Source organism: Cotesia typhae, unplaced genomic scaffold, assembly GCF_013202065.1.
Source record: "Cotesia typhae breed Kobodo isofemale line unplaced genomic scaffold, CoteBio_Ctyphae scaffold_13, whole genome shotgun sequence".
NCBI lineage: Eukaryota > Metazoa > Arthropoda > Insecta > Hymenoptera > Braconidae > Cotesia > Cotesia typhae.
Window position 1 is genome coordinate 3,135,261 of NW_027423774.1, and position 27,548 is coordinate 3,162,808.

Genomic DNA, 27,548 nt, shown 5'->3' on the forward strand with positions numbered 1-27,548 from the left:
ATATGTAGATATATGTGTGGTGTTGTGAGTATCTCGAGGTAGAGACGGTAAAGGTTGGAAGGCCGTCGCGGTAACCGAGGACAAGTCGGTAAACGCGGGGACACTGAATAGAAGATTGGAACTCTTTCTGCGGTGACGGCAGTCCTTCCGGCGGGACGGCCGATAGTGCCGGCTATTTCCGGTGGCCGCCATGACATTGCTATCGTTGTCGTGAATCCTCCCTTATATATAGCTGTACTTATTCGGCGATGTCCTTGCGTTAAGACTTCAGTCCAAATAAGAGATCGTCTACCTACATTTTCATGTCCGTATCAAATGTCTTCTGCTCTTTTTGCTGTCATGTTTTATTTTATTTTGATTTTTATATATACGTCTACATATGTAGATATTTATATTAAATAATTTTTAATTATTAAAAATTTTTTTAATAACGAATATTTGAAAAAAAATTTGTTAGGAAAATTTTTTTAAATAAACTTCAGAAAAAAAAAATTTTCTCATTTAATTTTACTAATTAAAAATATGTTCAAATTTAGCTCTCATAAATTTAGTAAAATTTTTAATTTACTACCTCAATAGAATAATTTACATAAATACTCCTTAAGAATGTATTTAGTGTACACTCTTCAAATAGTCGTAAATTTTGAAATTAAGTTACAAGTAATAAATACAACTCACGTTTAAAGCCTTTAAACTCGAAAACTTTCACCCTACCATCTGAAATTTACAGCCTGGTTTTTCTGCAAGCAATAAAACTAAAAATTGTAATCCCTTTCTAAAAGCAAACAACTAACCATTTTTATATGGCCGAAATTTTGGTTGTCCTAAAATACAAAACCGCTTTAAAATTTTCCCAACAGATTTTCAACACATGTATAACTGATTTATATGTTCAACACTTCTTAAAGGAAATTTAATAATCTCAATAGTTTAATATTTATTTTTATCCTAAAAAATAGTTTTTATAAACTTTTTAGATTTTTTAAGTCAATTAGCTATCCAGTCTAATGCAATAATTTTTTCTCCAATTTTTGCTTAATATTTTCGACTTGTATTTCCCTCCATCAGGCATGAAGAATTTAGCCACAATTTATATCTAAATAGTATTAATTCCTATCGAGTTAAATTTAAAAAACCCTATATACAGTAACTGGATGATAATTTTTACTATTTAATTCTCTCCATGTATATATATTATATATAGTATATATGAGCGAATAGTAGATGTAGAGGGTGAGTGGATGTGGATGTGGATGTAAATGTGGAGAGGATGAGGAAGAAAGGAGACGCGATCGCAGCATATAGTCCCGGTGCATTGAGCTGTCAGTCATTCCTACACGCCGCTTTTTCTTCTCCTGCTCTGTCCGGGTGAGTCTCTGTCTGGTGTCTTGTGGGTCTGATGCCAGCATCCAGAACATCTGTCCTGTCCTGGAGACTGGAGAACATGATATCGCGAATTGCGTCTCAGCCTCCTGAAAGAGCTCCACATCCTTCATCTTCATCAAAGAATCCTGGCTTTACTTATATGGTATAAATTAAAGAGTGGGAGTATGCTTGCGTGGCTATTTTTTACACTCTTCTATTGCGTTGTTTAGAACTTTTCCGACAGTCAACAGTCGACCTACGCTATAGACAGAGATATGGGTTCAAGCAATTCAATGCTACTGAATAATTGACTGTCGTCAAAGGTCGCCCTCAATGGCCCTCATGTCGAAAAAGTTAATCATATTGTCCGAGTAATCTAATTTAGAGCTCGTTAATTTTATTTTTATTAATCCACTCATCACTTCTTTCCATCATTTTTTTTCTTTTATTATTATTTATGAGAATCTTGTTATAACACTCGTCTTTTTCTTTTAATACATGCCCGGATATATTTTATTAAAATGTTTGATACTTAAAAAAAATTAAATTTTGTTTCAAATTTTCAATCCATTGTTATTTTCATCAATCATAAAATTTTCTATTTTTGACGAAAAATTTTACATAAATCAATAAATTAATTTTTCTTTCATTCCAAAAATTTCTATCGACCTTCAATTTTTTTTTCTCAATTAAAAAAATTATTGAATTTATTTTTTCACTAAAAAAACCCTCAAATTAATAATAAATATATACTTTTCCCCAAAAAATTCCCAATTTTCAAATAAACCAAATAAAAATTTTCTTGCATCAGATTTTCGCAGATAAATTCCCCACAAAAAAAAACCCACGAGATATATATTTTATCTCTCTAACAATTTTCACTTCAACTTCCAAAAAGTACATAATAGTGCTTAAAAATTCTGACCTGTCTCAACAATAACTATTTACTATTCTCTCTCCCCAATAAGATAAATCAGGAGTAAATAAAATAAAAATTTTTTATTATCCAAAATCTCGACATACTCGCGTATTTCATCAAACAAAAAACAGAAAACAAAATTTATTAGCCCGGTTGTTTTCTATCTCAGAGTTTGATACACAGCGGGACGCAGGATGGATCACAGATCACAGGTCAGAGATCAGTGAATTATTATTTTTTCCAGGTTTCGGGGGTTTACTTTTTCATTCATCCAGTCTCGTGTTTCTCTCTGCGCACTCAGAATGTATCAGTATCGGAATGTAAATCGTCGTAAATCCCAGTAAAAACTCTAGTGAATAGTACCAAGTGATTTTATACTTTAACAAGACAAAGAGCGACCGGTCATAGTCAGATCTAACGGCTCATAGTACACACTACATAGTACTACAACTATGAAAAAAAAATTCAGGTTTGAGCGATTCACAGAATGGAAAGGAAGGCGGGGACCTCGTTGAGTTTTAGCTCTATAAGATGAACCATCAGTACTCCGCTGGTGTGAAGAATAGTTTCTGTATATATGTTACAGCGTCTTTATGTCTGGAAAAAACAGAGTTTACGCTCGTGGAAGTCCACGGGTCAGTAAAATATAATTTAAGCACAGGTTCAGGTAAAGATAAAGATTGAAATAAAAATACTACACCGGCGAAGATCTCCTTTACGATCGGCGGTCTTTTTTTTACCGACTCGGATTTGGGACCTGTTTGTACTAAATTACTGGTACTAAATTAAGGAAGAACTACTGCTACCAGGAATTATAAAGGAATTATAGAAGTAGGTGAGCGGAGCTGGAAAAAGAAGAAGATCAAGATTCCTTCCTACTTAAATTTGGTTTAGGTTCAAGTGAAATCTTTGTGCCGAGATGCTGGATTTACTCCTCGGTGTCGAATTTCTGGGCCAGTTTTCGCCCTAATTTTATTTAAAGCGTGTATGGAGGTATAGGTACTGTTTTTTATTCCCTGAGGACAGTCTTGGGATTTTTTAGACATTCAATACTATATATAGTATGTGGAAGATTGTTTTTTTAGGAGGAATTGATAAAAAAGAATGAGAGATGCGTCGTTGGAAGGATGTAATAAATACAACTCGTTAAGGAGTATTTGAGAATATTGTTTGTGAGTGATTTTGAATCAGGACAATGAATTTTTTGCGGAGGGTTATTTTGGTAGCTGTGGGAATTTTGAAATAAGAATGGGAGATGATAAATTTTGGTTAAGTTGTTGGAGATTGATAAAAAAATTAATTGAAGGGAAAAATTTTTAAATTTCATTTTTTAAGAAAATTTTCAAATCAAGTAAAATTTACTGAGTCGAAAATATAATTTTAGAAAGTTCAAGAGAGATTTAAACCAAGATTAATTCTTTAGAAGTATTTTTTTTTTTACTTTATTTAAAATGACTAAACTCACATTTTTTATTTAAAATTTTATCTCCATAACAATCCTCCCCAATATCCCAAAAAGAAACAAAAAACAATATATCACTTGTAAAATAAAATTTTGAGCTTTATTATCCTTATCCCTTTTCTTTGCTTTATTGGCATCACAATCGACATTGTCACCGTGCCCCTATATCTACCACGGTTTCACATCACATATTGTCTGATTATCTGTATATTAAAATAACAGTATCTGCAACAGGTCCTACAGTATCCTTTTTATAAACCTATCTATACAACTTAACTTCTAAAGTTTCATTCATCTCAAACACTTCCCTAATTACTTTTAAAATCATACATATTTTTATAGGGCAATATTCATTCATCACACAAAAAAACAGCTATATATATATATCAAAAAATTACCCTATAATTTAATTATATTATTTTTATTTAATAATTTTTTTAAATAAAAAATTTATTAGCTTAAAAATTAAAAACTATTAACTTGAAAATTAATTTTATTAAAATTTAAGTTAGAATTTGATCAAAAAATTAAAAGCTCAGGTTTTATTAATATTTCTTAGAAATTTAAACGTGGTATTACCCGACAGTATCTCTAGTTACAATACTAAGGTCATTAAAGCGTCGTAAATATTTTTCATCAGTTATAATGATCGTCATCATTTAATCCAAGGATTAAATTTCGAACATTGAGCTTCTTGCAATTAGGTACTGTATGTCCAGTCTCGAAAAAGTGACTCGGGCAAAATTTGTAATTTAGGAGTAATATATCTCGACATGAAAAATGTACATAGTTGCTCAGGTGGTGAGATAGGTCTGTACTGAGTTGCTACATACTTGGAGTTTTTCCAAAGTGAAATAGGGGCGTCTAGCAAAATACTGTGGCATTTTCTTATACCTGTATCAAGATTGTAAAATATGGTCGGCCTTCAGGGAAAAATCCTCAAAATATAATCAAATAAATAAGAGAATTTTAACATTTAGAGATAAGTTTAGGCAAAGAACTGAGAATTATGTTTTTAGTCAAGTCGAGATGAAACTCAAAATGTTTTTCGATAAAGGAATTTTTTTTTTAATATTTATTTTTGAGGACATTTTTGCAAACATTATGGCTGATGTTAAGTGTTCCATTAGTTTATTTATCATGAAAAAAATGTTTAAAATTTTTTGATCATTATTTAGATGGGAAATTTTTTAAAAAATTTTATAGACAATAAAAATTTCCCAGTTGTTTTAAAAGTATATCTAACAATGAATGAAAACCTGCTGACTAACTATCTAGGTCATCAAGAAAGCTAAAAAAATGCTATTAAATATTTTAAAAAATGATTATTTAAATATCTCCCAAAAAAAGGAATTTTATTACAAAATTTTCAATAATTAATTTTTAAATCCATTAAAAAATAATAAAAATCTCATCAATCATCAACCAAGCAATTTAAATACTAATTAATTTTTAATTAAAATACAATTTAGCATAAAAACAATTTCGAAGATCCCCCCACGAATTGACCCTATTACTTGATAACCATGCAATGTATCTAGCACAGACATCCGTACTCCAAAAGCGTCAATGAGCTGAAAGCATGAATTCTATAATATCAGTAGTCGTCATGTCGGGTCATGATCGCAGTATAAACTCCAGTACGGAGCAAACTAAAATAGGAAACTCGAAAATTTGGTCCAGATCTAAGGATTTCTCGTAGTAAGCGCGGGGAAGACAAAATGACCGGCGGTTCGTAAAATGGAGCTTCAGTCCGCTAGACGTCGCTCCGAGGACTGGCTCTCACCGAAGCGACGCCCACCTTGATCTCTTTCACGGATTGGTCGGGAGAAATGATGGCAGGCTGGCGTGCCAATCGATTCCTTGCGCAGAGCTTCTCCCCAACCGTTGCTCTCTATTCTATATGGCTGGCCAGGCACAGTGGTGGGGACTTTTTCTCGGGTGGGGAGCTTTCGGGTATCCTCGGGTAAGCCGACAACCAGCAGGATCAGTGTGAGCGACAGAGACGCCTGAAACGCAAGAGACCGACTCCCATCCGAGTTAATAGATTCACAGTAAACTCACCACAGTCAGACGGTTTCAGTCTTTCGAAGCGAGCGGTTCTTTTAACTTATCGCTTTTACACACAACGTGCGCGTGGATTTTTACATACACGGTACAACACACTCAGTACATTAACGTACATTCTTCCATCAGTTTGTTAATGTCCGTTCTTCTATCACCGTTACCGGAATTTAATAATCACCACTCGCTAATATTTAGCCACTTTTTTGTTAATAATTAACAGTGAATATTATAAAATTAATATTAATATAAAGTGCGGTGATATAAAACTGTGGTGAAAGTACTTACACCCTATTTGTTTTAAAATAAGTGAAAGTGCCAAAACTGTAGTGCATTGACACAAATCAAGATCTTTTGAGCCGCTCCACCGAGTGACATGTTCGCGAAAAATATTATATTTTCGTGTTTTTACTTAACGTGCGCTACCAGTGACTTGTTATCGTGTTGATAAATGTGCTACCACCACTAATCCCAGTAAATCATCAAAAAATAGACCAACTTTTATCGCCCAATGAGTTAACGGGCCTGACAATCTAAAATCAAATTACCATTCAGAGTTAAGTGGACCAAGTTAAAATCGTTTATCGTAATTAACAAGCCAGCAAGCTGTACGGACACAGAGAAGAGGATATGTTGACTATGGACGCGGATTTAAAAGGTGGCAATCTCCACGGGCAGATACCGCCACATCCACACCAAGGAGTCTCTCCAATGAGCCACCACGCGAGTTTGTCTCCATACGGGTCCTTGGGCCCGATAGTCCACAGCCAGGCCCTTTCTTCAGGAAGTCCGCCAAACTCTGCGGCCCTGAGTGCCTTAACTCTGCATCACCACCACCAGCAGCAACAACAACACTTTGCGTCAATGCAGGCGATGCAGCAGCAGCAGCAACAACAGCAACAGCAGCAGACGATGCATTCCCTGGCCCAGCACTCGCACCAGCAGGCGCAGCATCCGCCCCAACCGGCCCAGCAGCAGCACCAGCCTGCTAACAACAACAACAACAACAACAACAACAACAGCAAGAACAACAACGTCGACCGGGTGAAGCGCCCGATGAACGCCTTCATGGTCTGGTCCCGCGGGCAGCGTCGCAAGATGGCCCAGGAGAATCCTAAGATGCACAATTCTGAGATCTCCAAGCGGTTGGGAGCCGAGTGGAAGATGCTGAGCGAGGCGGAGAAGCGGCCGTTCATCGACGAGGCCAAGAGGCTCCGGGCTGTGCACATGAAGGAACACCCGGACTACAAGTACCGGCCCAGAAGGAAAACTAAGACCCTTCTCAAGAAGGACAAGTACCCGATGGCGAACGCCAACGCGGGTCTCATCAACATGGACCCCAGGCAGGTGAATCCTTCGCACCCGGCGCAGCAGTCTCAGATTTCAAGGGAAATGTACAGCGGATATATGCCCAACGGGTTCGCGATGCAGGATACTTCTGCCTACCCGCAGCATCCCTACGCAGGACACCTGACCGGGTACCAGAGGTACGAAATTCCTCCCCACATGGCCGGCGGAAACTCCAGTCCCTTGAACAGCTACGTTAACGGATACGCCAACTACGGAGGCGCTATTCCTGTAGGGTCGCCCTCTCCTTACCACTCGGCCCAACCTGGCTCCCAGATGTCCAGCCACAGTCCCAGCGGGAGCAGCATCAAGTCCGAGCCGACGAGTCCTGCCAGTGCGGGAATCCACACTCCGACGCCGATCAGCTCTGTACCTGGGTCTCAGGTCAAGAGAGAGTATCTCGCTCAGCAGAATCCCAATCAGGGTGGCGACATCACGCAAATGATCAGCATGTACTTGCCTCCCAATAATCAGGGTGAACAGGGAATTCAGCACAATCCTGGAGGAGTTTACTCGCCCGGACCTGGACCATCGCCGGACTCCTTGATATCGCACCACACCAGAATGCCAGTTTCACTCAATCACCACCACATGTAAGCTTTTTGCACCGATAGTTTTTAGATTTTGTATATAAGAGGCAGGTAGATAGGGAGGGTCAGGATTTTTTTGATCAGAAAATAATCTAAAGAAAAATTAATCCCAAAAGAAAGATTTGAAAGTTTCTGTGTTTTTAATTAACGCGGAAATTTGTTTTCATTTTTTGATTAGTTCAAAATTTCAATGTTTTTGGGTTTTTAATTTTTTTTAGTTGAAATATTTCTTAATTGCGTTTAACAGAAATTTTTTATTTTTTAACACGGCCGTTTGGTGTTGTTAGGCAGTGTTCAACTCTGAAAACTACAGAAAAAATTTTCAGTTGGTTCTTTGATGATAAAAAAAATTAATCAAAATTAAAGGAGTAATATTGTGAATAAATTTTTTTAATTCTGGAGTTTAATACAGCCTAAAATTCTCAGGTATTCAAACCACCAAATGTCAGATTGTAAGAGTATAAAGCACGTTAATGAGATAATGCGCCAACTACAATAAAGTTGACAATTATAAACTACACAACACATTTAAATACAATAAATGTCATCGCCTTTACGTAGATTTACTTTGTTGTAATTAGTATAATTATTTTTTGTCTTTATCGCGGCGGTTAAATATTGAGCCACTTGAGTATACATAAATTCAAGTTTAGGAAAGACTAGTGAATTAAATAATTGGATTATTTTATAAAATTTTTTTAAACTGAAAAATTAATTTAATTAAAAAGATGGAATTTTTAACAGAAAAAATAATTTTCAACATTTTTTTCTTTTGAATTCAATTGGTTTTTTTTTTTTTTTTTTTTTTTTCGAAAGTTTAAATTGCAATTTATACGATATTTAACCTACCGCCTCAAAATAATTTATCGGTGAAATAACCATCGAAAATTGAAAATTAATGATTGATAATTAACGAAGATATTTTTTTGAAATAATTAAACACAGATGGAGAAGCATTTACGCATAGGCAGGTAGTTTTCTTCCTCCCTAGTTCTACTTTTGCGGTGTGATAGAAATCAGATGCGTGACCAACAGAAACACCTAATAAGCCTCGACGCATTTACAATTATAAATACAAATATAAATAAAGATATATTAATTATTATTATAATTATTGATAATAATAACATTGAGTATAACGATCATATTTGTTAAGGGATTATATTTTGTAAATATTAAATATTATTTATGTATTCATTATTAAGATTTAATATAATTGTACATAAATTAGAGTAAGACCTGAGTTTGCCACAAAACTATAGTTATGGATATGAATATGAGGACGAGCGGGGTAGTGATAGTAAATAATTACCGAAATGTCTGAAATAAATTTTGGAAAGGGTTGTAATAGTTAATTTAAAAATAAAATTACTATTATGTACAAAAGACGTAAATATTTACACAAAATGGTAATATCAGGTATATCATTAAATATTATTTATGATACATATATTTACTTTAATAATGATTTTATTTTTCACATATGTTACAGTCAAAACATCTAAATTAAATTCTGTATCTAATAATTTGAAAAATTAAACTGATTTTTTTCCAAGTTGAAATAATTTTAGTTTTATTTTTTTAACATATTATTATCATTATTATTATTATGCTTATGATTATTATTATCATTATTATTATTATTATTTTTAAATTCAATAATTATTATTAAACATATAGTACACTACTACTCTATCTATAGTAATGATAATTAATTATTATTTTGTATCAATAATAAATATTACTGAAATAAACATTTGTATTAACATATAAATCAATGACTGTGATTTCATAACGCCTATATATGTAATTCGTTTTATGAAATTATTACCGATATTATAATTATAATGATGATTTAAATAGGATAGTAATTTCTTAAGAAAAATAAAATCTGTTTATTTTGGAAATAATATTGTTTTGTAAAAAAAAGTTGATATCACTCTGATAATAGCTGATAAATATCTTTTTAAATTATTATTATAATTAGTATTATTATTACTTTAATTATTATTTTTGTTGGCAATTAATGAATGAATGATGAATTTAAAAAGTAACGTCTATTATTATATATTAATACATATATATAGATATTATAAATTATTAGTATTGTTTCTGTAAGTATTGGAATTTAAAAGCCTTATTATAAATTAATTGACGAATTATTGAATATTCTAAATTATTAGAATGATGAATAAGGATTTAATTTTGTGTATAAGAAGCATAAATGTTTTTTTTTTAAACATATGTTGAATTATTTGACTGATGAGATTTGAATATATAAGTCTTCAAAACTTTATTTTATGCGTATTTTTTTATAATTATTAACCTTACACTTTTCACTACACATTTCCTTTTTTTGATCCTTTTTATTATTATTATTATTATTATTATTATTATTATTATTATTATTATTATTATTATTATTATTATAACAACACACAAGGATACAGGTAATTATATATTTTGTGACAAAATTATTATTTTCAATTCAACTTTAAGAAAAAAAAAAAAAAATCAACACTTTGAGGAAGTACGAGCGCGGTACTAAAATAGAAACAATTACGGATCATATAAATTAAAAATTAGATATTGACATGAATTCTAATTTTAATTACAACAGTTTAAAAAAATTTTTTTTATAATTTAAAATCATTATCAATATATTTAAATTTACCTTGTAATTTTTTTTTAATATTCATGGTAAAGCTTTTGTGAGGGAAAAATGTTTAAAGATTTTTCCGTTAGACCGATATTAATAATTAAAAAAAAAAAATTACCCACTTTTGGAGTTAATTTTTTAACTAAACATGCAGCTGCTCCTGTTTAAAGTTTTAAAATTCACTTGTACGTATTTAAACTGCATAAAAAATCAGTCACGTTTTAAAATGATGACAGAGCTCGTACATCCTTAATTAATTTAAATTTAATATAATCTAAAGCAAATTGCCTTATTTAAAAAAAAAAAGAGACTCAAATATGTTTCATGGATTTTTGAATTGTGTGATATTTATATATACTTATGTCTGATATCGATTTTTTTGTTTACATATTTACGTCTTCTCAATAAATCCTTGATTTCATACTTACAAAAATTTAGTAAATATACTAATGTCTATAAATTGGGTAAAGACATCTGCACATGCTTTGAATATGTGTACCCAAATATGATTCGGTAATAAGTTACGGAAAGTTTTTAAAATTAACATGATAAGAGTTTGTTTATGTCTTAAACAGCCAAGAATTTTTAATTTTTGGATATTTTTAGACCCACGTGTATGCATATTTTTATTATCTTAATGTGTAGACTCAAGATTAGACGGAAATATTGTAATAATAATTTTTTTTTTGGGATTTATTTGCAAATAAGAATTTAAATATACTAAAATTTTAACTTTATCATTTCACGGCCATGAAGCTTAGAGCACATCAGCTGATACTTTTCTATTGTTTCGCAAAGCAGCTGGTTTATTTCGATCATATTTTGAAATTAAATATACAATAACATACGAGCATCTGTTAAGTAACTTAGGTTGTTGACATTGCTTATCAAATATACTAAAACCCAAAATCGTATTTTTATCAAATTTATAGCTTTAAGTAGTTTCTTAATCATCTTGGCTAGAAATAAATATTTATTTTCAAGAAATTAAATATTTTGCAATTTATTGAAATTTGTTAATGAATTTTTTTTTAATCTCCGAGAGGTCCTATAAAACAGGTTACTTACAGTGAGCACAATATCTTCAGTTTAAATTATCGAAATTCTTGAATCCAAAAAAATGCTACTTATGTAAAATCTAGTGATTAATCCAAGAAATTATCAAACAAAAAAAATTCACGATTTTCGATGAAAATTTCAGCCTTGTTGTTTATAAAAATATGAAATATTTCCGGAATTATTATTAATAATTAATCTTTGGACTAATTACTGAAAAATACAGTTGAAAAAATTGTTTCAAAATTAAAGATTGATCTTATCAGTTTCCTTAAGTCTCAAAAATTCAAACTATCAAACCGTAAAATTTCCAAGAAAGAGTGTAAAACAATCAATATATTTATTATTATAAATAACCCTAAATTACTAGTCTACTATACGATGACACTGGAGTGATGGGGAAGAGTTTACACGCGGCATATATTAATAACCATCAACTAAAGTAAAAGTTAGAGTGAACATTAGCAATAAACCGCGTGTCATGCAGGGAATCGCTGAAAGTAAAATAGCTAGAGAGAGAGTCGAGGATTTTAGAGGTTTGTTACGGCCAATAGTGCCCCTATACACCCACTTATGTGTACCGATACACACTTACATTCTCATATCTTCACATATTCACATGTGTTTCTTGCAATATATTAATAAATGTGAAACTATCTTCCTCGCTCATGCTCATATTCCCGTCTCCCGTAAAAAAGAAAGATATCCTTGATGCAAAAACCGATGACCAGCTAGACGGAGAAGGAGGACAATGATTTAGTGGTTAGCTGCTGGGTTATTCTGCTACACCATACTGCCTCACCCAGGAATGCTGGAGTTTGCGCGAGATTTTTAGTCACTAAAATAAGAGCAAGAATATTCATACTCCTTATGATAATCCTGCAGCCGAGTGGACCGGCCAGTCAAATATATTATCTCAAAATAGAATGATTGTGTTTTCTCCGGTCTCCGGTCGACTATTTTTTTCATTTTTTTACTTTTTTCTTCAACTAATAACTCATTTGATAAATTATTTTCAATTTATCTCCTTTCGGATTTCGGATTTAAGCTCATTATAGTCCCGGTTTTGTCCTGATTGTAAATTATTATCAGATAAACGCTAAATACTACCCGTATAATTGCAGTTAACCAAAATATTTATTGTGATCGCCCTTTTATAATTTAATTGATCGATTAGTTTTTATTTTTGATTTAAATTGTCTTTAGTTTGTTTTATTTTTAAGTAAGTTTTATTATTTTAAATCAGTAATCAACGCTAATTTTGGGTTCAAAAGTAGGAAAAAATGTTAGATTATTATTTTTAGTCTCAGAAAAATTTTTATAGGGGTTGCTAGAGATTTAAAAAATTTTTTTAAATTGTCAGAATTTAAATTTTGGAAATTTCGATAATTTTATTTTTAAAATACACTCCAAATTTTTGAAATCTTCAAAGTAGTGATTTTTTTTTCATATAATTTTTTTTCAACCTGAAGTTGTCTCAAAGTTATCTTCAATTTTGCTCTAAATTCTCTTCAAGTAAAAAAACAACTTAAAAAATTCAAAAATTTTGAACTTTATGTAATAGTCAAAATATTGACTTGAATTTTTGGCATGTTCATAATTTTAAAGCTGAAAAAAATTTTTATTCAATTTTTGAAATTTTTTAAAATCTATAGTAACCCCTAAAAAAATTTTTTTTATTGTTGATTTTTGGACAGGCCTCTCAAAACATGATGAACTAATTTATTTTCACAGATGACTTGAATAATAAATAATATCCGTAAAGAGAAAAAACTATGATCTAAATATGTCATTTAAAATAATTCAATAATTTTGAGTCAAGCAGAAAAATTTTTGAACCGAGTAAAATTTGGACGAACTCGAAACTTCAAAAATGACATAGCTCTGAAATTTCTTTTGAATCGATGTAATTTTTCAATAAATTTATAGAAAAAATAGATACAAGTGTTTGGTTTAGTCTAAATGGGTAAGTACAAGAGTATGGGCACGTTTAGATGGTCTGAAACTCGAAAGGCTAGTCATTCGACAGGTAGCCCGAGTAGGTCGTTATATTAAAACGCATGTGTTGGTATCTTGTCGGGTGTTTGCTTCACACATGTGTATTACAAACCGGGTAGCTGCTGGCCAACAAATATTCCTATGAATCATTACAGCCCATCTATATTTAGACGCCCATATATACAATATAAGATACATACATATATACTATATAGACACTTTCAAGGTGTGAATCCTATCCACTACATACTACACCTTGGAGATCGGTATAATATTGTACCAAAGTTGAGGTTATTATTCCCACAGCAAAATATTTTGGTCAACTTTCCTATCAATATTCTTGTTTACAGTTTTCACACTTCTGTAGAAGAGTATCATGTTATTAACTACAACTCCAAATTTTTTAGATAATTTACATTTTTTTCAATCCAATAAAACATTATGTTTTAATAAAAAAATGTATACGTATAGCAGCATATTGCAAAAAATTAATTTTGTTTTTTTATGTAATTATTCACATCAGTTTTATTTTTAGAAAATTTTTGAAGAGTTTGAAGGCCATTTTTTTTATGTTTAAAAAAAATTCAAATGTCATCCTGTAAAAAAATTAATATTTTACATTAAACAAAAAATTATTTACATAATTTTATTTCACTTTTTGAATTTAATATTTTAAAGAATCGATTATTTTTTTTAATAAAAAAATTTTTCCAATAATTCACATATTTTTTTTCATTCATATGTGAACCGTAGTAACATTTTTGATGCGGTCCTAAACTTATATCCATATGTTATATAAGTGTTAATTGTATCATGTGACCCCTGTACCACAATCTTGAAATCAATCGCGAGATTGACTCGCGATTATTTTTCACTCACAAAAAAAAATTTTCTTACAATTAGTAACAATAATTATCTAAATTCATTAATATTTCCGCCATTCTTCTTCACTATTAAAGGTATTTGTTTTACAGTATGCAAATTATCAGCAGAACATTTTCATTCGTTACATTATGATAACTTATCATTGATAAGTATGTGTTCAACTGGTTGCATAAATTTTTAATATTTTTATTTCATTTTTTACTGATGTTGCTGAGGCTTATCGTTACCTCTGGAAATTTTAACAAAACACATTTATGAGCACCATACGTATTTATACGCACACTCACATATGGATCAAAATATAGAATATATACTATAGTCTGGGCTTAAATATCCTTCAAATAATTCAAGACTATTAAAAATTTTTGAATTTTATCAACTACTCGCTGTAATTAAAATAAAACTCAAGTGTAACACTGTTTTGTGTAACGAAGAGTCGAGCACGAGGGCGTAAATGCGCTTCACTTAAAAACTGTGCAATATGCATTGCAGCACAATATGTTATATTAAAAACAAAAAATTATTTAAAAAATTTAATACTTTTTTTTTTTATTTCTATCTAAACTGAAAATAACAAACATGTGTAAAATTTTTCATCAGATCTCGTAACAAACACATGTACTAAATGTTAACTAGTTACGCTAAGAGAGTCCTATAGTACACATGATTATATATATTTATCGGACTTTAGCCTCATATATCAATCACCCAGTACATATAAATCAACTTTACTTGGTCTTTTTTTACATATGATAATTATGTGTTATCAATAATTAAAATATAATCGACTGTCGCCTACGTGATTCTTACAACGATTTTTTAAGTTATAAAATCTTCATCAATATTACGCCGAAAAAAAATTTCTTTGAAGGACAGATTTTGTTGAATTAAACAAAAAATATTTTTTTAAATAAAAATTATCTTGATTAAAATTTTATTTTTTTGAGATATAAAAAATTTATTTTGAACACTAAAAATCTATTCATTAATTTTTTAATTAAAAATCTTTTATTAAAGAATTGAAAGCTAAAAATATTACTCCGTTTGTGTAAAAATCTTTCACAGTAAAAATTCTGTGTAAAATCAACACAATTTCTGTGTTAAATACATTTCACACAAAATTAGTTTTGAAACTCGAAATAAAAAGTGTTATAAAATATTTACATCTATAATTAAAGAAAATTGTAAATCTTGGATGTAATCGAAAAAATCTGCCATTAAAAATTCGTCCTTCAATCAAGTATATTTTTTTTTCAAACGAGGTGCATTTATATTTGACCCAAGTATTTTTTTCTCTTGATTTAAACTCAGTAAAATTGATTTGAAATAATGCCGACTTCTTTTAAGAGTATCAAATTTTTTCAAGTTATTATTTTACTTGCTTCAAAAATGTATTCCATATTTTTTTACCATTAACCAGTGAATTTACACAATACTCACATAAATTCGCGATTATAAAATTCGATACATTTTTTTATGAATAAAAATTTTTATTTACAAATCTTAGAGATCGCATGTCGCTATAATTATCCACTGTAAATTATTTTTCTTACATAAAAATAATTTTTCCGAGATTTTGTCAGGATCATTTTATTTAACAAACAATTTTCTAATTATAAGAAGCTAGTAATTGTTTAATATCTCTAATCTCTGATAGAGTATAACTAAATTATCAACTGCAGACACTTTTAGGTTATTTATTAAATAAAAAATTTTAATTATATATATTTGTTCAATAAGTCTCTGCACTCAGTAGTTATTAATTGTTATTTGATTTTGTTATAGTAAAAATTGTATTTATTTATGCACTACAATAATAACTAAACGCGAGGTCTTCTGATGTAACGAATAAAAACTTACGACTGATCAGAAAAAAAATTTACAAGTGGCATCAGTGATACAACTGGTATTTTCTGACGCGCGGCCTGGTGTTTAAATTTTTATTTATTCCAAGATATTTGTTGTTTTAAAAATTAGATTATTTTGAATTAAAAACTTGAACTTTTGTAAATAATATTTCCACAAATCATTATTGCATGCCTTAAGCGCGAACGTAGATGTGCTTTACTCTCAATGATTCTCAATGTAATCCCCATTTCCCTCAGTAAAATATCAGATTATACCTCGTAAGATTCCACTGGATATAATCAGATTGTATTCTGTAGAATTTGGATTATACTCAGTATAATATTGGATTATACCCAGTGATATCTCCGCGATTATTTTTCTAGCGCCTGTGCATTGAGAATTATAATTAAATCAGTAATTGCGGAATATCCAACAGTTACATTTATTTTCACAGTAATTTTTAAAGGAAATTTCTTTGTATAAATGCAAAAAATTTTTCCAATTTCGTTATCGGAGCTGAATAAAAATATCTATGAATTAATTAAATAATCACAACCATAAAAATTTCAATGAAAAATTATCATACGAGAAAAAATCGATTAACTCACAACTTATTTACGCACATGCATAATTCTATTCATATAAATATCTTATAGGTCATACACATGTGTACATAGCCGCAAGACGGCTGATGCTTAATTACCCCGGAAATAATTTTAATATTACACTACAGCATAACAGCAGACTTTATTAAGATTATTCAACGATTAATTCGTGCGTTAACACATAACACGGAATAAATCTTAGAAATAGTAAAAGTTTCGTAGTTTTGTCACTTACAAATTGTAATCATACCCGACCATGACATAGAGGTGCTCGCGAGCGCAAGTTGCGGTTACTGCGATAAGCATTTGTATTTGTAGATTTATTTTTTTACTCTCTCACTCTCACAGTAGTTGATTGACTCACCTTTTACTGTACTAGTAGTAAATAAAACGTTAACTTACACTGAAATTACGACAAATTGGTCGATTGTGATCGCCCTGTAGGGACTAAATTAAGTGCGACCCCATTCTTGCATACCCGTTGTCTCATGCGAATCGGGCATTAGAGGCCGCGTCAATTATAAGCTATAACACTTGACTAATCGTTCCGTGGTGATTATTCGAGTGTTATGTTAGTTATAAGATATGTTACAAGTGTATATATACTAGGCGTTAAAAATCAAGTTCGCGACTATATTAATTAATTTTTACTTTATAAATTTAGATAAATTTTCAGATGAATTTTAAAACGACACATTTTTGCATGTGATATTATTTTTTTCAAAAAAAAAAAAAAAAAAAAAAAGATTTTGTATATTTCTGTGTAAAATTTCATTTCCGTTGTCGTGGCTGATACACCGCAACTCACCGGAAATCCAGACTATACATTCAAATTCTTAACCACAAGATTCTGTAGGCTCTTTTTGGATTATATAATAAAAAAAAAAAACAATAATAATATCTTAAATTTACAAAAATTATTATTATTATTGTTTAAAATAATAATTTAATACAAAATATTTTTCGAAAGCGACTATTTGTTAATTGGTTAAAATTGTACGAACTTGAGCGGCATATGATTGAAATTTTTGATGTGAATATGATGTATTTTCTTTTTATGCATAACCGGGAATATTTATAGAACACAAAGACCATAATAATAATTCTGTTGCACGTACATCGAAAATGTGGTCAAAACACTTGTACAAATATGTCTTGAGGATTATTTTATTGAACCGTGTGAAACTTTTTTGAATCATCATATCATGCACAAGAAACATTTAAATACACAGGAAATGCAGGACTTGTATTATATATATTATACATTAATATATTTGTTAATGCGCATGTTTGAGGACCAAAAAATTAATATAAATTGAAAAAAAAAAAAAAAAATGAAAAACTAATAGTACAAGTTGCTTGGTAGATTGTGATGGATGATACAATATTTACATATCTGAGAATAATATCAAAAGGGAAATTGGATATAAAGTTTATCGTTAAAAAATATATTCAGTTAATTTAAATATTAACTCATTTTATGTTACTAGATTATGTTTACTAAATAAATAAATAAATATAAATTAAATAATCTATTTATAGAAATAGATAAATAAGATATGCATTTATATGTAAACACTTTTTTCGTTATGGAAAAAAAATTCGTTTTATTTAATTGTTTTATTCAAATTTTTTCAGCCAAAAGAACCTTGAACTTGAAAATATTGAACATTTGTTTCATGTTGAAATAAAAATTTCAAAAGAAAGTTTTGAGACAAAAAAGAAGGTATTTCTTAGCAAAAGTGCCGACAATTTTTAATAGAAAAAAAAAAATAAATAATATAACACACAACATTTCTCTGGAATATTGCAAGAGTGAAAAGAATAGAGGTACATAAGTATTTATGGATACGTTATCGCAAAAACGTGCCGAAGTTAAAAGTTTCCCGAATGCCAATGCGAATGAAGCAAGTGGAGGGTGTCGCATAATACAACTTGCTTATACAACTTGAAACACATTAAAAAGAGGCCCTACATATATAAACGTGCCCATGCATTTATATTTGTATTTATATATATTCATTCTGATATATAGATGAAAGTTTATTTCTGTTCGACTTCGACTTATTTATATTAAATATTCATTTTATTCGCATCGGAAATTTGAGCATTAATCGGTAAAAATAATTCTAGAAAATATCAAACTAACAAAAATTAATAAAAAAAAAATTTTTTTACTTTGGAATTTTTCATTTTGTCGTACTATATGATGTATTTTTTCCTGGGATATATTTCAGATTATAATATTCATTTTCTGACAAAGTATGATGAAGATTTGACAATAGAAGAGTGAGAATGACAATGTAGTTAGTCTGGATAACTGTTTTTAGATTAATACAAATTTCTGTGTGACAAAACCAGTCGACATACAAGCACAGAAGGATGCGGAGGTACTGAAGCAAACACTCGTATTCACATTTGAGGCAGTAGCGATCAAACATGGAAACGAGGAACTACCACTTGACTAACACTTTGAGCATACGACAAACACTCGTCAATATTTACTACTTTCGTCTATTTTTTATCGTGTCCAGCGTATCCTTCCTTGTTCCAACATATCAACTCACTTTTATGTATTTATATTTTGTACCAATATTTCAACTTCAGGTAGATGAAAATTGGTCCGTCAAAAAATTGACAAGAAAAATTTTCATTATTTTAAAAAATTCAAAAATTTGATTAGGAAATTTTTTAATACAATTCTGATATTTTTTGATTAAATTAAATTTTTATTTTGAAATTCAGATAATGATTTAAAGATCAAAATTTTAATTAAAAATAATTATCATGCAAATTGATTTAATTTTGTGGCATAAAATGTACTAAAAGAAAAATAAAAATACTTTTATTAAAAAAATTTTCTCGAAAGCATTTTTTTGTCTGAAAAATTGGTCAAGTTAAATACAATAATTTTTATTCATAAATTGAGTAATTTTTTTAATGAATTTTGAAGCAATAAAATTTTTTTCTGAACGTTTTTTTTTTTAATGTATTGAAAAAAAAAATTTTTTAAATTAATTTATAAAAATTTGAACTTTGTGCATCAATGAATTACAAAGTAGAAAATTGAGCAAAACATACATGTGTAAGATACAAGATAAATGATAACAATGACATTTTAATGTCATGTCAAACATAAACTTTATCAAAAACTTAGATCGTATCTGACTGAAACATTATAGATAAAAATTTACAAGCGTCAAGCGGCAATAAAAAAGGAAATCAATTCTCTGATTTCTTAACACTTTTTATTGGTGTTATAAAATACTAAAATACTTTATAAACTTTCTCCGAAAGTACGTTTGCTATCAATCTGACTTTCAGAGCTAGAATACCAGTTGCATGTACAATAACAACAACAATAACAATGGCGGTGAATTATTTTTCGATAAATTTGCATATAACCGAGAAATAACTTCTTGAGTGGAAGCTTTTTCATGTATGACGTCCTTGTGGAAAATTTTATTGCATTTATTCATTTGATGAGCAAAAGTACGCGGGGATTTTATTAATTGGAGTTACCACTTGATGCGCAACCGACTGCCTGCTCAATATGCTTTTGTAGAGCACTTTTCCAACCCCGCCGTCATGTATTTTATATTACTTTACGTATTAAATTGTTGTGTTTAATAAACATACGTACATTTCATATTTTGTCTATTTAAATCGAGTAAAAAATCCATCAAATGTATCAAAAAAATTTTTTTTTAATTAATGATGATTACAATTTTTTAATAAAATTTGAATTTCTTGCTTAAATATAGCATTGACAAATTTTAAATATTTCACTCCAAAAAAATTCTTCCATCTCAATAAAAACAAAGAAGAACTTTTTAATTAAAACAAATCTCACACTGAATTGATAAAAATCTATCGCAACACCTATCTCCGAGTAGGCGGGCGTCATCCAATTAAAATAAGAACGAAAGGTCTTATTACAGCCATTACAAATGACTACTGCGATAATTTAAAAGCTTGATAAGGCAGTACAGAGGCTCGATTATAAGTTTCAACATATCCAAAACATTAATATTGTAATAGGCGATATGGGGTGTACAAGGATCGATTGTGTAGAGGAAATACGTTTCGCTTCAATCGTCTGAGATTCCTGGTAGACACCTCAGATAGCATTCAGGGCACAATGACAAGAGGGAAACCCGATACCCCGTGTGACATATCCTGGGTGTATAGAACAGTAGACAGTGGGTACGGGCCACTTTGCGAGCTACCAAAGGTTCATTTTCACCCATAAGGATCTCCATCGTATCCTATCGGGTCAAGTATGTGATACTGTCGCTTTTTCTGCAGTATCATTTGTCATCGGTAATTTTCTCGAGACTACAGACTACTTCCTCCTTACATTTATTGTTGTCTTTTCATCATTAGATTCCGCCTTGACAGAAAAAAAATCTAAAAAAGGAAGGATATTTTTATTTACTTAGCCGTTAATTCATCACTGGCTAGATACAGAAGAGCCATTAGCTGCTGAGCACGGTATCAAGTGTCTCGGTGTCATCATTATCATTATCATTATCATCTAATAGCTGGTGTGTAGTGCGTAGTTTATCAGTGGCTGTGCAAGTCTGATAATTATACGCGGATTGAGGAGCGAGGGTGGATGGAAAGGAAGGAAGGAAGTGGAAGTAGTGGATCAAGATGGAGATGGGAAACTCCTCAGGGGACCAGAAGATCCAGAAGAGGTCTCTAATCTCGAAGCCGTGCGTCTTCCGCAGGAACCTCTCCAATTCCACAACCTACTAATTGCTTCCCGGCTAACGACCGCCTGAGACAATAGGGACGTCATAAATCGCCCTCACTGTCAGCACCTGCTTCAGCTTAACAAGACCTACCTATAGATATGTATTTAACTACGCTTCACTGGGCTTTGTAGAAAACATCTATCGCTATAATTATCGGCATGTGATTGTGGGATTATTGATTTTTTGGAAAATTTCGAGCTTTTGTCTTTTAGCTTAGGTATTTATTTTGATGTTTTGAGTCTTGGAGTTGATATTTCTCTTAGCTTAGATCATAACTATTGTAATCTGTGATGGTATCTGTTACGATCTCTCAATTATTTTTATTATATAATTTTTATTTACTGACAAAAAAATTAACTTTACTCAATAGCTAAAATCTTGAACCAAAAATACCATTTCAAAGAAAATGATTTTCTTGAGTTAAGAGAATAAATTCTTGACTTGAGAAATTATTCTAAGAAAATTTTTTTATTTCAAGAATTTATTTCTTCAAAATGATATTCTTGGTTCAAGATTTTGGCTCTTGAGTCAAATTAATTGATTTATCAGTGATCACATACGTTCTAATATGAGTTTTGACTAGAAATGTGATTTAAATTCAGCTATCTATTGCAATAAAAAAATTTTTTTTAACGATTTAAATAAAAAATTTTGAAAATTCACATACGATCACATACGTTTGCACCGAAATGAAATGTACATAAAATCTTTGCCCGAGAATAATAACCAAACAGTTAAATCGCCGTAAGACTAACTAGTCGTGAATTTATAGAGACAGCTTGACAACCTCAGGAGTTGAGTTTAGCCGTTGGCATTCGCGGCTGGATTATTAGGTGGTGAGGCGACTCGACAAGAAGTAGAAACTTGGGCCTCAACTCCTTTTCGTGTTAGTTAAAGAGGGAGGTCTACGCCACAGGAGTTTACAACTTCTATATGAGTATACGTATATGTGTATATAGAATTATGAATTTATAGCAACAGAAAGCACTGCCATGCAATAGCAAGAGCCAAGTCAAAGTTATTCGCGCCTCGAGAATTTCGAAGGAAAGGTGTGTTGTATTGAAGACACATACATACAGTACCTGTGCGATGCAGTATGTATATGAATACTTAACTTCATAGTCTATAGTCGAGTTTGGGTGTGTTAATACGCGTGATTAACTTTTTAGCTTTTTATTTACCCCGACTCTTGTTGCTTGATTGATTTAACACTAAATTTTAATAGTTTAATTCAGTGTGACAATTACGTGTGTATAAGACAAGTTATGCATCGTTTTGATTTAATTAAAAAAAAAAAAAAAAAAAACTGCGCAATAAAAGGTAGGTCCAGAGTTAAAATACCCGGACATTAATAATATTAATTATCAGATAAAATCAAATAAAGAGGGGTTTAAAAAATAATAAAAAATTATCTTAAAGTAAAAAATTTTGCAAAAAAATGATTAGATTTTTTAAAATCATAGTTGAAATACTAATAGAATTTTTGTGAATTAAAAGAGTTTTTTTTAACATTCAATAACTGCTTTTTTTCTTTTTATACATATTGAATGCAATAAACCTCCTTTATAATGATAATAATTAAAATTAAAGTTTTGTAAATCGGAAACGAGTCGGAAATAGTAATCGCCGTTTTGGATGAAGAAGCTAAGTGTTGCAAGTGTAATAGCACACCAAACAGCAAGATTGTTGTTCCATTTCTCGTGTTCCATTTCTCTGATGGGTTGCTTAATGCCGGTCTGCAGAAAAGTATACACATATAATATACAAGTATAAATATAAATATAAATAGATGGATGTGGATGCCGAGACTGGAGACTGGCTCACGTAAGAAGAGAGTTCCAATTACCAAGTGGAGTATCCATCACACGCGACACATATATGTCATAGTTATATACATACTTTATGTTATATATATATATATATATATATATATATATATATATATATATATATATATATATATATATATGCCAAGCCATTTAACGTTCGTGACTGAGTGTAAAGCACGTAATTTCTGTTTGTATGCATCAGGTTTTGCCCTGTCTGTATAAAACGGGAGGACGTCTCGTGTCATGTCCACAAAAAGAGATGGAGGAGGAAGCTGAAAGTACACGCGACTTATTTCTTTATTTTATACATATCATGTGTGATACTCACACATATTATCTAACACTGAAGCGGTAGCTGGGTAGCAGAAGTATCATCGGTGTTCACGGACAGATTTTATTTGGTCACGGTGTCCGCCGACGCCCCCAAGACCAAGACTCTGCGACACTATGTGACACTTTACGACCCGATGCACCCACTGTGTATCCGGTTTAAATAAGTACATTAATTTCATTATTATTATTTCGTATATGTACATTATTTTTGAGTTATTTTATTCTTACTTATTTATTATGGTCTTTAAAATTTAACCCAGATTAAAAATTATTGATCATAAATCATAATTATTAATTATGACGAAAATTTTGTTTCTTCAAAAATTTTGATCATTATTATTATCTATGTTATTAGGCTGCATTCAAATATGATCTATCTCCAGATAGATAATTAAGAAATGACCTTGTATCTCGTAAACTATTGACATTTTTAAAGATATAAGCTCATCCCGATGTTACACTCGTCAAAACCTTTCATTTAAGTACCCACATCAATTTTTCATATATTTATATGGATTATATATATATATATATATATATATATATATATATATATATATATATATATATATATATATATATATATGTATATATGACAAATATATCAAAATGCATGTGGGTACTCAAATGAAAGCTCTTGATGAGTGTAACATCGAGATGAGCTTATATCTTTAAAAACGTCAATTATTATTATTAATTTGATGATTTTTACACTGTTTTAATTCGATAAATATTTTGAAAAAAAAATTTTTTTTTGGATCCTTAATATTTTACTTAAAATTAAAATGCTAATTTATAATAATAATAATAATAAATTCTTTAATTATAAGTTATGATTATTAAAAAAAATTTTTTTTTATATTTAATTCAACAAAAGTGTCTTACTTTCTCTAAAATCTCATTACCAAAACAATAACGAGAGTCTCAATCGACTAATCCATTGTCTTTTATAATAATAATAATAATAATAATAATAATAATAATAATAATAATAATAATAATAAATATTATATATTACAAACATGTCGATGAGAAAAGTTTGTGACGAGTAGATGAGTACTCGAGCAAAGTCCTGATCAGTCTTGTCTTATATATTTATAAATATATATGAGCAGTGTAGGGTCGTGTCTGCGCGCGGATACTCACCATCCGGTTGGTGAGAGCTTCCTCCCCGTCTTGCCCGTGTAAACGTCATCGGAGTCGAAATGGAGTTGGAGCTGAAGTGAAATGATATCGTCGTTAATAAACCCAAGTTGAGTTTGTTGTAGGATCTAGCTCCCTCATTCCTCCTGGAGGTTTTCAGCGAAACTCGCCCCGCTATGGGAAACACCATCCACAACGGCGAAATGTAATTTCCCTGGCTGCGTTAATTCTACTTGTGCATCCCTCCTTCATTATCACGTCGAATTAAATTTTCCTACTCTCTTACTCTGTTGGTCCTTAGTGATCGGAGAAGAGAGGACTGAGCTCAAGAGTATGTTGTGTGTTGTGTTGTGAAGGAAACTGGCAAGTCAGATATGCGTCGTCAAGTAGTAATTTCCATGCTGTCATACGCTGCACCGACACCGAGATGACAACCAAATGCTTCTCTGGTCTCAGCTATTTATTATCAAATATTAAATATATCCATTATGTAAGCACCACTGTCGACCACCGGCGTCTACTTCTTTACATTATCATCCCACAGAACTACTCTTCGTACGTTTTATCCATTATTGTAATTATTATTATTATTATTATTATACAGTCATTCTTTTCCATATACATGTTTACGGTGGACAGACACACACGCGTGAAAATAGACGTTGCATTGTGAATATTAAATTGCCGATATCTTTCATGATTAAACTTTATATTAGCGGTAGATTTTTCTACATTAAAAAAAATATCTTAGAAATTTTATTTTTAATTTAATAAATTTATTTATAAATGTTTGAATAATTTTTTTGATTTAATATATCGTTAATTTTTTAGGAATTTTATTTTCCCGAAATTTTTAATAATAAAATAGTAAAAAGTAATTATGAATTTTATCAATTTTTTACGTTTATGAATTTTAATCTTAATAATACTGCAGAAAAAATAAATAGTACTTTTCAATATTTTTTACATTTTATTTGTGAATAATTATTATGAATTGTAATTAGATTAGTAATTGCGGAATGTCCTACTCTCATTTTTACGGTATTTTTTGGAAAAAAATTTTTACAATATATAAAAAATTTTCCTGACAGGATTAATTTGCGGAAAGAGTTAAAAAAATTTCCCCGTAATTCGAAGAATTATAAGTAAAGGCGGTGCATAAAAACGCATATATATCGGCGATGTTTGTTGTTTAACGCGTGACAGTCGCGTGCGTTTGGGCCTACGTGACAGCTTTCTGATAGCAGTGCGTACGGTGAGTGGTAGGACAATTTGTGCGCGGATAATCTTTATCGGAGGTGGCACGTGGCAACACACGGCTAGTGTCACTATATACACTCAACACTGAACACTATAAATTGTCCATATATATTTATATATAAAGAGGATATCGGGCTCTCAGCTCACGTGCTTTCGTGGGTTTCTTGTCGTGTCGCGCGACTATGACGAACATAAACGACAAACATGATTATGATTACAAAGAGACGCGTTTCGCGATTCCACTTGCATATAAAAACCTTCAGTATAGTATCCAGCATAGTAAGTTTAATAATAGTGTACTTGTACTTGTACCTGTACCTGGACTGGCAATCGGGCTCAACCATGCGAGTCACGACTTTATAAATAGGAATCGTGTGACAACGGGACTCTGTGTACCTTTTCAAGTACCAGACACAACATATTTTAATAATTTTCATTTATATCTGTTTATATTGATAAATTAAGAGGATTATCTTTAAAATATACATTTTTAAAATTGTTAAATTTATGATTTTATAATAAAACGTAATAATTGTATTATTTAATAAATGATTTGATATTTTTAAACTCAATAGAATCTTGATTAAAATTATATATCAATATACAAATCTAGAAATAATTTTTACTTTTAAAAATAAACTTATAAGCCATTCCGATAATATTGAAAGCATTTATCCTTGCAAATAAAAAATTATTAACGCTTACAAAAGTCCTTAACACCATAATTTAGGCGGAAAGTCGGTTTATGCATTTTTTTGCTAAAAAACAACCATTTCAACTCAAGTCGACTAAGCAGGAGATCGATTTAATCCCTAAACCATCAATCAAAAATTTTTAATTCGACATTTTTCTACTCAAAAGACTGTAAATAAATTTTCTAAATTAATTACTTCAATAAAAAAAAATTTATTGACGAATTTGACTACTAAAAAAACCTTTAATCCAAAAAAATAACGTAAAAATTATCTTGACAACATTTTCTTAGTTTTGAGTCTGGAGTTAAAAATTTTTTCCTTCAGTCGGTAATCAAGAGCTCTTCAAGTGCCAATAGAACCACTAAAATTGATTTCATTCATACTTGTACAACAAAAAATTACTGAAAAAGTACTGAAAACAAATTGCTCGAAATTTGATAAAGTAGACCCTTTTTTTCCCTACACGTGCATAAGCCTGGAGGTTCGCGTCATTATTTCCGACTATATATATGTATACACGTTTATAGAAGAGGAATACTTCGCAGAGGAGTCCGTGAAAAAGAATACGAGATATTGAAGTGAGATTTGGCTCACGTGAGTGCTGGGCTCGGCGGGATTTTTCGGTACGATGAACACGAACGTGGGTTGACGTGCTCGCCGCTACCGGATTTCATCCCTGGATTCACCTTTGGGTTCTTCTTCAACCGGTATCCAGCATCCAGCATTCCCC

The 27,548-nt window shown here is 30.6% G+C and overlaps 1 protein-coding gene across 4 annotated transcripts in view; it reads left to right on the top strand.

The window, feature by feature from the left end:
- The window catches only part of Soxn (SRY-box transcription factor soxNeuro), a 216,668-nt gene that overhangs the window by 144,168 nt on the left and 44,952 nt on the right, over positions 1 to 27,548 (top strand). For 2 of the 4 annotated variants that reach the window (XR_012480517.1, XM_074254661.1), the window contains exon 1: positions 5,781 to 7,750. The exons of 1 other annotated variant lie outside the window; for it this stretch is intronic. Coding sequence is in view for 2 of the 3 variants with exons in the window: in XM_074254661.1 (XP_074110762.1) it covers positions 6,441 to 7,750 (1,310 nt within the window). In the remaining variant the exon portion in view is untranslated. Of the gene's footprint in view, positions 1 to 5,780; positions 7,751 to 8,692; positions 8,796 to 27,548 lie in introns of those variants that run through there. One more of the 4 variants, XM_074254662.1, reaches the window with a different exon arrangement.